Source organism: Daktulosphaira vitifoliae, unplaced genomic scaffold, assembly GCF_025091365.1.
Source record: "Daktulosphaira vitifoliae isolate Bord-2020 unplaced genomic scaffold, ASM2509136v1 Scaffold_3, whole genome shotgun sequence".
Lineage (NCBI taxonomy): Eukaryota > Metazoa > Arthropoda > Insecta > Hemiptera > Phylloxeridae > Daktulosphaira > Daktulosphaira vitifoliae.
This window is the reverse complement of record NW_026099574.1, coordinates 12,670,100-12,682,654: the sequence shown is the minus strand read 5'-3', so window position 1 is coordinate 12,682,654 and position 12,555 is coordinate 12,670,100. Positions and strand designations below refer to the sequence as shown.

The 12,555-nt window shown below is 28.3% G+C and overlaps 2 protein-coding genes across 2 annotated transcripts; one reads left to right on the top strand and one right to left on the bottom strand.

The window, feature by feature from the left end:
* Window positions 1-2,574: 2,574 nt before the first annotated feature.
* On the top strand, window positions 2,575-7,036 carry LOC126902299 (DNA (cytosine-5)-methyltransferase PliMCI-like). The gene is made up of 2 exons (XM_050679411.1): window positions 2,575-2,733; window positions 2,821-7,036. The coding sequence occupies exon 2, from the start codon at window positions 2,844-2,846 to the stop codon at window positions 6,591-6,593; it is 3,750 nt and encodes a 1,249-aa protein (XP_050535368.1). The 5' UTR covers window positions 2,575-2,733; window positions 2,821-2,843; the 3' UTR covers window positions 6,594-7,036.
* A 33-nt stretch (window positions 7,037-7,069) lies between these two features.
* On the bottom strand, window positions 7,070-12,430 carry LOC126902301 (ras GTPase-activating protein 1). Its single transcript, XM_050679415.1, has 2 exons — window positions 11,584-12,430; window positions 7,070-10,224 (listed from the first exon to the last, which is right to left on the bottom strand). The coding sequence occupies exons 1-2, from the start codon at window positions 12,223-12,225 to the stop codon at window positions 8,086-8,088; spliced, it is 2,781 nt and encodes a 926-aa protein (XP_050535372.1). The 5' UTR covers window positions 12,226-12,430; the 3' UTR covers window positions 7,070-8,085.
* Between the last annotated feature and the right edge of the window lie 125 nt (window positions 12,431-12,555).

Here is a 12,555-nt window from a genome sequence, read left to right as displayed (position 1 = left end):
AATCATTTAAAATTTCAATCGTATTCATTGCCGTATTAAAGGGTGAAAAATAATTATAAAAAAAGGTATAATTAGGGGAGCAATTCAACCTTCGACTATTAATTTATCCTCAGAAAATATTTCTCATACACAAACTAAAAATAAGAATGAAACAATAAAGTTCCTGAATATTTTGCTTGTTACGTCTATGTTAACTAAAATTACGGTTCAAATAATCAAACATTTTTTTTTTATAAATCTAATGCGTATATTTCTAATATTATATGGTTTTTGGCGTCGCAGCTCCTTACATTAGATTGTCCAGATATTTTTCAAAGGATGTGAATCAACGCTCAACTAGTGTACATGGTGGATAGATCCCCTCCCCTACTATTCTTAAAAACATCCCGAAATGTGTATTTTCATATTAAAATATTTTTGAGGGAAATATAGTTATCAGGAAACTAAATTTCCATATAAAATTGGGACATTTATAATGCAAAATTCGGGGAGTTCCCCAAAAATGTCTATATAAATGTACTTATGTAATTTTTGTACAGATGTTTATGTGCTAAAGACCTAGTTTATTTATATAGAATCTTAATCTTAAACGATTTGAAAATGATTTGGTTATAAGTAGGTCCAAATAAATAAAACTGAAATTAAGACCCATGGCCGCATAATTTCTATTTTTCATTCACCGTAAAAGTGCGCTCCCACCATAATAATTTATAAAAAAATGTTTATTTTTTTAAATCTAGTGTTTGGAATCATTATGTTTCTTTGAATAAACGTATAGAGACACACAAATGGCTGAGTAATATAAAATTTTAATTGTAAAATAAAAATGAAATATGTATCGTTTTTCGCAATCAATTGCCGCATGTCAGCAGTTTGTGTTAAATCCGGGTGCAAATGTCAACACTATCCGAATAGGGAGGTATATATCCCAGTAACTATAGCAACGGCACAAACTGCTTCCCCTCAGCTACTGACGTCTCTCTATCGAGTCTCTTCCCACGTATACTTACATAGTACTTATACATATAATAATACATTCAACGTTTGTGTCTGTTTGTTCGGCTATTTTCCAGCAATTAGTCTCGTCAGTTAAAAAAAAAACTTAAGAACGAAGGAAATCACAAGGGCTCTTTACTGACAGTTGTTGGTTTACTTACTTTTCTGTAATGAACAGATTTCAAAAAAGTTACAAGGTTTGAAAAATTTTAAACAAGAAACTTACAAGATACAATAAACACGTTATTTTTTCTTTTTTTTTAACTATGTATAATTAAAAAAATAAAAGTTGCAGATTATTTTATTTGCTAATATATATTTACAAGATACTAATAGATTCGATGAAATGAAACTGAATCCATTTTGCTAAATACTAATAATTATTAATATATACTAAAAATATTTTTATATATTAAGAGTTATACTTAGCTTTTTAATAGATATGTTTAAAAGACCACTATTCTTATAATGTATTGTTTTATTAATTATTTTAAACTATAATTAAATATAAGAGAGAATACACAATAAATAATTTTAGCTTCGATACGAAGCTGAGAAGGTATTGGTTTTGTAATGCTGTTTATGACTGTCCATAAAAATTGTCTGCACTCACTGAACCAATATCTTAATGATCACTCTGTACATACATTTCAATATAGTTATTAACTTTTTTGTTGTTTATTAATTATTAATTTCAAATAAAACAAAGAAATTTTTTTAAATTATATATATACACGGTATTTGGTAAATAATTATTTTTTGGTAGTTAAATTAATAGATTAGAAATTAAACTACTGATACATTACCCAATATATTATAGAATGAAATTAAATTACTTATATGATAAAAAATTAACTTCATTACAATGAAGGTTATTTTTCGTATGAATTAAATAATTTTGCATAATTAATTTTACATGTTTTAATAAGTAAATTGAATACTTAATATTGAATATTTAACAATAAAAAAATTGTTACTAAATAATAAGGCAAATTCATAAGACAAACATACTATATATTATAAATAATTATCGTATTTCACTAAAATTTTGTTATTTGTGACCGGTAATATATTTGATAGCTTGATCTTTTTGAAGGGGTAAATGCCTCATCTGTCCCACTTAAATGATGTTACTACAATAACATTCAGTAAGTAAGTAATGAAGATGAATAATAAACATTTTAAATTTGAATAAAACATATATAAAATAGATTGAGTTGTAATTTTATATGAAACCGTAATAATCAGCGGAAATATAAATATGAACAATAGTATTCTTTTTGATTTTATAAAATTAAACTAATTGTTAGATTTATAATCAAATGAAATATGTTAAGCCTTATATAATTTATCTTCTTTGCTTTTCTTGTTTAATGAATTAAAAATTATGCGATTTAAAAATATTTGTTTTTCGTAATTCTAATTAATAATTACTGAAGTTATTTTATTGTTAAATAAGCAACTTCACTTATTTTATAATTTTGGTTAGATGAAATAATAATGTATGAGTAATACTTTTTGTGATAACACTTATGATTCTTATCAAATAAGAAATGTTTTTCTTATGATAATAATTTGGCGGCTTTTTCATCTAGCCTAATGCTAACAAGACAGCTGCAATGGATTTTATATTGTTTAGTATTGCTCGTTTCAACTTAACACAATAGTCAAGCAGCAGCTGTATTATCGTTATGTGCTTTATTTATTGACAGTATTCTATGCTTAATTATTTGCAGAGTAAGTAACATTTTATAAATTTTTTTTTTTGTTGTGAGTATAATTATAGTAAATATTTCGATTATTTTGTGTCATTTTTTATTTCAGAGTTTTATTAAATAAGTATTAATATGGCACCTGTAGAAAGTACAGACACTGAACCAAGAGGTATTAAACGCGAGTATAGTGAATCGCCTGAACGAGAGAAGAAATTAAAAACATCTCCTGTAATTACTACTGATGTGAAACCTAATGTGAGGTGTAAGTATTGTTATCGTACACAAACTGAAAGTGTTTCTATTCCATCCAATGCTGAACCCGAATGTATTGTTCTTACCAATGAGACATTAGCCAATATTTATACTGATAATTTTAATGTTATTCAGCATAATTTAACTGATTTTAGTATTTATGATGAAAATGGTCACATGTGCTCGATTGACACTGGTATGATGGAAAGAAATATGGCATTATATTTAACTGGATATGTTAAACCAATATATGATCATAATCCAAGTGTTGAAGAAGGAATTCCTGCAAAAGAATTAGGTCCCATATTAGAATGGTGGTTATCCTCATATGATGGAGGAGATAAAGCTTTAATTGGTATATCTACCGATTATGCTGATTACTTACTTATTGAGCCACATCCGAGTTATAAAAAATATATGACATCTGTTACCGAGAAAATACATTTAAGTAAATTGGTGATAGAGAGTATGATAGATAATAGCGAATCAGATGATCCAACTTATGAAGATATTTTAAATTGTATTGTTAATTCTATTAATCCAGCAACTGGAAATAAATTCACTGAAGAAGATCTTATCGCTCATGCTCAGTTTGTTTTGGATCAAGTAGCAGATTATGATTCAAATGATACATATTACTTACCATTATCTGATACTCAATGTATTGATACATTGACTCAGTTATCTGGTGCAGCAAAACCTGTTAAAACCTTAGCTAAAAGATCAGAAAGAGCTGGACATAGAACAAGAGGTGTTAAAACAGATGTTAGTAAACGAGAATTTAGTAAAGCTACAACCACTGAATTAGTCAAAGATGTATTTGAAAATATGTTTGCTGCTCAATTAGATAATGAAGATAAAGAAAATGAGGTAGCAGTTAATAAGTTAGTAAAAAATGTGATAGAGGATGCATGTAAAGTAAAAGTTAAAGAAGAATCTAATATTGAAAATTCAAATGATAATCAGGTTATGTGGAAAGATCACAAACTAAGTGAAAAAATGTTTGTAGTTGTAAAGAGTTCTGATCAAGCAGTTCCTCTTATTGGACGAATAGAATATTTTTACAAAAACAATTTTAAAGATAAAGCTCATATAAGTTTATTCATGCATAGTTATGAAACAGTATTAGGTCAAGCATCAGATCCCCAAGAAATTTTTGCCTTAAAAAGATGTAAAAATATTGAAGTTAACAATGTTATTAATGTATTTGATGTAAAACAAAAAATTCCTAGTGATAATTGGTTTAAACTTGGAGGATCCAAAATACAAGATTTAATGGAGCCAGTTGATCGAAATGATAAAAAATCTTTTTTTTTTCAATTATGTTATGATGATGAATATGGTCGATTTGAGTATCCAATGGGAAATTTGAATAACATGAAAAATGAAAAATATTGCAGTAATTGTGAGATTGAACGTTTAGAAAAAAAATCTCAAATGCCCGAATTTCTTGAATTAATTGAAAAAGAAAGTCCAGTTACTTATTATTACAAGTTCAAATATCTTAATGAAGAGTATAAAATTGGAAGCTTTATTTATTTGCCATCAGATATATTTTCAACAGCCAAAAGAGCAAATTTTGTTGGTGAAAAACCATTTGTATTTACAGATTCTAACAAAGTTAAAAATAATCAAAGTCTTAAAAAAGTTGATGAAGAAAAATATCCAGAGTATTATCGTAAAACATTGGAAAATACTATGCGTGGATCAAATGAGACTACTCCAGATCCTTTTGAAATTGCTGAAATTTTAGCTATTTACACTATAGATCAAGATAAAAAAAATGCAAGACTTATTGTACGTCGTATGTATAGAGCTGAAAAAATTAATTTAGAAGATTATGGCAAAAATGCTGACATAAATATGTTGCTTTGGTCTGAAGAAGAATTTAGAGTAACATATGACAACATTTGTGGCAAATGTTATGTAGCTTATATCAATAATATTCAAGATCCACTCACTTGGTCAACTGGAGGCCCAAATCGATTTTTTTTTAAAAAAAAATATGATTTTTTGACCGGTACAGTTATTCCTGATCATCAACTGCCTTGTTCTGCAAGATTGACTGGAAAAGAAGTGTATGTGAATCAAAATTATAAATATGTCGATGAAGATAAAATTCAGTATATACCAAGCTATCCTAAAATTGAGCCCCTTAAAGGTTTAGATATATTTGCTGGCTGTGGTGGCTTGTCTAGAGGTTTAGAAGATAGTGGGTTAGTGAAAAGTAAATGGGCTATAGAATGTGATGATAAAGCTGCTACTGCATTTGCTTTAAATAATCCAGAATCAATTGTTTTTATTGAAGATTGTAACCATCTTTTAAAACAAGCTATGTCAGGTAATTTAACAAATGAAAAAAATCAAAAAATACCACAAAGAGGAGAAGTTGAATTTATTTGTGGAGGACCTCCATGTCAAGGCTTTAGTGGTATGAATCGTTTTAATTCAGGTCAATATTCATTGTTCAAGAATTCTCTTATTGTATCATTTCTTTCTTATATTGATTATTACAGGCCAAAATTTTTTGTAATGGAAAATGTTCGAAATTTTGTTTCTTTTAAGAGAAGCATGGTTCTTAGACTGACACTCAGGTGTATTACTAGAATGGGTTATCAGTGCACATTTGGTATTCTTCAAGCTGGTAATTTTGGAGTACCTCAAACTAGAAGGCGTCTTATAATATTAGCAGCAGCCCCTGGTGAAAAGTTACCTCTTTATCCTGAACCAACTCATGTTTTTAATCGTAGAGGCTCAAGTTTAAATGTTCAAATTGGTGATCAGAAATTTAAAACCAATTGTAAATATGATGAATCTGCACCAATGAGAACCATTACTGTGTATGATGCCTGGTCTGATTTACCAGAAATTGAAAATGGTGCATTTAATGAACAAATTACATACAAATCTAGACCTATCACTCATATGCAAAAACTATTGAGATATCCGAATCATCGTTTCAGTGAATCTTTATTAATAGATCACATTTGTAAAGATATGTCACCACTTGTTCAAGCAAGAATGGAACTTATTCCACTTGGAGAAGGCAGTGATTGGAGAGATTTACCTAATATAGAAGTAAATTTATCTGATGGAACAATGACAAACAAACTTCTGTATACACATCATGATGTCAAGAATGGGAAAGGTAAAAATGGAGCTTTACGAGGTGTATGTCCATGTGCAACTGGTGAGAAATGTAATCCACAGGACCGTCAAAATAATACAATTATTCCATGGTGTTTACCTCATACAGGGAACAGACATAATAACTGGGCAGGGTTATATGGTCGTTTAGCTTGGACAGGTTTTTGCTCAACTACTATAACCAATCCTGAACCCATGGGAAAACAGGGTAGAGTATTACATCCAGAACAACATCGTGTTGTTAGTGTTAGAGAGTGTGCTAGATCTCAAGGTTTTAAAGATTCGCATATATTTTATGGTCCTATTATAAATAAACATAGACAAATTGGAAATGCTGTACCACCACCAATGGGTACCGCTATTGGCCATGAAATAATCAAAGCCATTAGTCAAAAGCCTACCAAGATCCTTATGTACACAAAAAAGTCAACAAATGATAATGAACCAATTGAGATCAAAATAAAAATCTGCAAAGATAATTAATTCAGAATTTATATTTTATATACTTTTAATAAAAAAAATTTGTATAAATAAAATAGAATTTTATATGGATATGATTGTCGATAGAAAATATTATTTGTAGTTAACTTATTTTCAATGCCAATTCTATTTTAATTACTAGTTGTAAAATCTAAAATTATTTATTTAAAAATTTAACAATATTATTTTAACTTTAAAACATTCGTATCATTTATGTAGGACTAATTAACTTATTGCTTTAGGAAATCTATGAATTATAATTATTCAATTTTTGTAAATAATAATTTAGATTTTATTTCACTAATTTCTAATGTGATTTATCTAATATTTAGACATAGTTGTTTATTTAATTTTCAGGTTTAAGTTTTAATGTTCAATGGTTGCATGACTCATATTACCTTATTTGTACTACTTGGATATTATTTATTAAATATATTAGACCTTAATTATTGGTTTACTTTATAACTAGTACAATCATATAAAATGCATTTTAGTTTATTTTATGTATTTATACTGACATGTTACATCATTAATATGATCCTATGTTTACATCTGTCACAAAATAACATTTTGTTACATATTATACAATAATTAGTTACAATAACTTTTTATTTAATAGCAAACTATTTTATTTTAGACTAATATAGACTATTAGTCTAGCATGTCATACAATTGTGTTGATTTTCACTTAAAATTGTAGTCAATTTTTTTAAACAAAACTGAAAAAAATATCAATTAAAAAACATACCAGTTAGCAAATTTAGAAATAATTTTTATTCAATTCATAGTAACAATTAGTTTAAATCTAGAGTATTTATTAAAAATGTTGTATAAATAAAATAAAAATATAGAAAAATATTCTAGTACTTGGGAAGTACAAATGTAATTTAAGAAATTGCAATGACTGGATTTAATAATTTCAAATATAAAGATTTTTGGCACAAGAGTCAAAATATATTGCACTAATTAAAATTGATAGTTAAAAAAAGAAACTTTTTTTAGTTTGTCACATTAATAACAACATATATAATTCAGTCAAATTTAAAATTGGTGTTAACCTTAGTTGATAAATTGAGAAGGTATCTACTATTAAACAGTAACTAAATTCTACAAAATAGATACTTTAATTTAATTAAAGCTTAATAGGTAAGTGTTAACATTTCTTTAATAAATGCCTGTTTTAAATTTACAGTTACAATAAATGTACACTTTTTATTAGTACTAAACAATAATATTCATAATAATAGAGCTTATTGAGAATTTTAAGAATCACCCTTGTTTTCTATTAATGTCATGGATAATTCATAAATACAATTTGTCATTTAAAATTTAATGGTACTGGAGAAGATATAAATATACTTATATGTATGAAGTATAATAGGCATGCAAGTAAGTTTTTATATTTTACAATTTATGGTTTTAAGTTCAATTAAAAATGTTGACTAGCCACCAGCTAGTATTTTAAACTGTTGGTCAATATTTTTTTAAACAACAATTAATTTAACATTTCTAAATATTTTTGTTTGTGTTTGTTAAGCATTTCAGTAACAGTTACAAGTTTTTTTAATGATGGCTGAGTTTTGCTGAGATTTTGTAATTCATTAAGATGTGTTTTACAAATGTGGTGTAAAGTACCTAAATTACGAGCAGGATCTCCTTTAATTTTTTCTTCTTCTGATTCTGGTTTTTCAGTTACATTAGATAATTGGTCTAAAAATACCACCATTCGTTCTTTGTTTTTTAATATAAAAGGATTTACAACTTCCATGTAAGGTTCTTTTCCACCAAATTCTACTAAATTTGCCAAATTCTGTAAACATTTTGCTACCATAATTAATGATCTTGCAGCCATAGGAGGAGGTGGCTCAGGAATCAAATTGAATTGCCTAGGATTTAACATAGCTGGACATAGTAAGCGTAAGAAAATAAATCCAGAAACAACTCTTGTTCTTACTAGTCTTTCATAAGGCCATTTATTCATTACCATTCTTTGAAGACATCCAAAAATATAACGTAATGTGCGTGGACATGATTCTGCAGACATAAATATTGATTGTGTAATTTCATCTAACACTACTAGAAGAAATTCAGCATTATCACAAGCATCATCTGGTGACTCCATCTTACATGGGTTAAGTTCACATGATTGTTTGCTGTCTAGTAGTTTAAAAATAGTTTGTTGTATTGCAGACTTCAGAAATTCTGAACACATGGACTTCATATAAAGGTCCATCAAGGTAGTGGTAAGTGAAGCTGACCTAAATAATGTAGTAGTTTCATCTTCTTTAAGGATTTCCACGTCATTTAGATTTCTCAAAAGATCAGCTTCTTTTTTCTCATGGCGGAAAATACCCATTAAAGATCTTGCTAAAGGCATTCTGTCTTGATGACAAAGATCAGCTAAAGCTCTGACAGCTTCTAGTTCAGGATCTAGTATTAACTGTTGCATTGGTGAATATTCTTCAGTGGGCATTATTAAATCATGTAAGTATCTCGTGCGAAGTCGCAAAGAACCCCATTCACCAATAGGTGTAATACCACTAAGTGGGTACCAATCTTCAGTTTCAGCACCATTGTTTAAAGTATTTAAATCCACAGTTAATTCCGCAACTTCAGTGTCTTTAGATCTTTTTCCTTTGTTGTAAATACTTATAGTAAAAGTCAAAACATCAGGAGGAACATCATCTAAAGTGAATTCTTCATCAAATACAGGATCAGGTCCACTTTTTGCTCGAGTTTTAGCAACTTTAACTTGATTGAGAGAAATAATACAAAATGGATTTGGCACAAGCTTAAATGGTAATCTATGAGCATCAAGAATATGCAATTGCAAAAATCGTAACTCTCGTAACTTTTGTGCTTTAGGAACTCTAGATAATTGAGTAACACAGTACATTCTTAAAGTTGATACCCATTCTTGGAACAAATCTTGAGTTGTCGTAGACAAGTATGTAATAGTGGCTAAACAAGGCAATGCTCTTTCAACTAACTGAAAACAATTAGGTCTATCAAATACACTTTCATGTACGGGATATAAGTAAGCACAACTTAATTCTACTAAGCCTTTAGGTTTGGTTCTTTTAGGATTATCATAAAAACATAAATGAGTATCAACACCATCAATTATTAGAACAAAATATAATGATTTCCATTTCTTATTTTTATCACTTTTTTTATACATATATCCTTGCATCTTAATTCCTTTAACTTTTTTAAGCCCTACTTGTTCACGACATTCACGAAGTGTGGCATAAATTTTTTCAGCTTGTTGCACTTCTTTTTGTTTAATCGGCAACTCTATAAGTTCATTAGAATTACGACACACTGGTAAAACAAGAGTATGTCCTTCAACTATTTGCTCTTTTCTATATCTGTTAATGACTGCATCAAGACATTCAAAAGTACGACCACCCATTAAATATCTTACACCTTTTTTTTCAATGCGAAACCTTTGAATTTGATTATTTACATGAAAAAATAGAGAATAATCTCCAGGTGAATTGTCACTTGGTCTTACGAGGAAACTTCCAGGACCTGATTTGACTAGCATGTCAACAGCTTCACTTTTTGTAACACCAGGATGAAACCAATCAAATACAGTATTAGGATCAATATTTTCATCTAAATTGTCCACCTGAAATAATATCATATTTGATTAAAAAATATTTTTTGCTCAATTGAGACCAAGTAAAATTATTTAAATATTCAAACATCAACATTACATTTTACTAGTGTTTAATGCTGAATTTAATATTAAATAATTATTATGCAAATTATAAGATGAAATAGTGGTACCCAAACAATCAAAAAAGTTTATCCGGACTACTACTGAGGGATCTTGACAACATGTTTAGACATCAAATAAGCACCCTAACTGGACTACTGATAGGACATGGTCATCTGTTTAAATATCTTTACATAATGGGTGTGACAAAATCACCAATGTGCAGAAAGTGTGGAACAAAAGAGGAAGATTTATGTTACATTAATTGTGAATGTGACACACTAGCCACATTAAGAACTTAACACTTAGAAAAAAGTATTACCGAAAAAGAAGAAATTAAACACCTAAAACTTAAAAAGATACTTAATTTTGTTAGAGAGATAAGACTCTTTGAATATTTATAGGAATGGCCTATTGAGATGTCCTATACACGCACACACACACACACATATATATATATTATTTGTATACCTAATGCTATATATATATATGTATACAAATAATGGTAAAAACATTTCAGTGAAAATACTTATGTGAAAAACCAAATTAATAAAATTTGGTAAGAGATGTGCACAATAGGCTTACCCATCTCTTTAACAACTAAAACTAATAAGATAAAATATATGAATAACATCTGTTTAAACCAATATACTACAAATTATTTTTAAAATTATAATCTCCATCAGCTTCTGTGCTAAAATATAATCTCTCTTGTAATAAAAAAAAAAGTTATACCTACTAATATTTCTCTTTGTAGAGTATTAATGATTTTTTAATCCATTAAAATATAAGAAAATACTCTTTAAATAAAAAAAAAAACATAAAATTTAAAAAATGTTATAAGGTAATTGAAAAAAATGACTGATTTTAATTAACATTAAAGTTTAATAAATATTAGATAGTATTGTTATAGAAGTTTTATAATTTTTTAAATAAATTATTAAAATTTGAATATTTAAGAATTTTAAAGGTAATATTATCCTCATCAACAAAAACTATTTTTTAATTTATCTTTCAATTAATATACTCTTAGTTTAGGGGGAAATTATTTAAAGTTTAATATACAATTAGTAGTGGCATAATTATTTTCTACTTAATGTAATAATTTATAACCACAAAACAATCACTAAAATATATAATACATTTAAAGACGTTACTATTCTTTAATATTTTATTAAAAACTGAATAAATTATGTTAGCTTAGTACAACTACTGCATAAAATCAAAATAAAATTCTTTCAATTAGGATTTTCTAATATGATTACTTACTAAATCTCTAAATATCATTCCTTGTTCTCCTGTTCTATGAGCAGTTACCCAAAGCCATCCATCTCCCATATCATTGTGTACAAAAAAGATATCTCCTTTTTGAAAAGTTAACTCATCTGTATCAGGCATTTTAGTATAAGGCAAAATTGCCACAACTCGTTTTTTGTCATTAACAGGTTCAGGGGGTGCTACAGGATAAACTAGCCTTTCTCTCTTTAATAAGTCAGAGCAATTGGTATAATAACCTATTAAGTCTGACAAACTATCAAATTGACGTCCTCCAATATAAAAATCACCACAAACTGCAGTAACTCTAAAATGATTTATGCCTGTACGACCCAAGTATGACAAAACATATGATCCAGGTTTACGGTCACTTTCACGCACAAGATAGCTACCCATTTCGGACGCTTGCCATAGTCGTTCTTCAGCAGAGTATCGACTCAATCGTCCATGATACCAAAGATTTTCAGGGGGTGCTTGCAATAAGGATATATTCGAGCCATCTGGTTCATCCTGTTCAAGAAATGGATCAAAATCTTGATCCAAAATATCTTGACTATCTTCGCTATTGAAACTCAATGTTGCTTGCACTCTATCTCGTAATATAACGCCAGGTCCACCTCTAATGAACTCGGCCATAGTTTTCCTTATGAAGTCAATTTTGGATATCCTCCTAATCAACTTTACATGTCGTCGCTAAGCACTGTAAACTTTAACATCCTATAAAACTACTATCATAAGTAGTATGTTAGCACATTAGAGTACATTAATTTAAGACTTATGGTTTAGCTAAAGAACTAATTTGTAATTAATTGATTAATAATGGATTTAGGATTTTGATAACTATGAATCATTATTGATAACACAGATTATTATCAGTCTTGACGTTTGTAACTTAAGTGAACAGTTAGTAACGGTGCACACGATTTGTAACCTTAGGATCGTTCATTTTTATCAACCGGGTGAGCT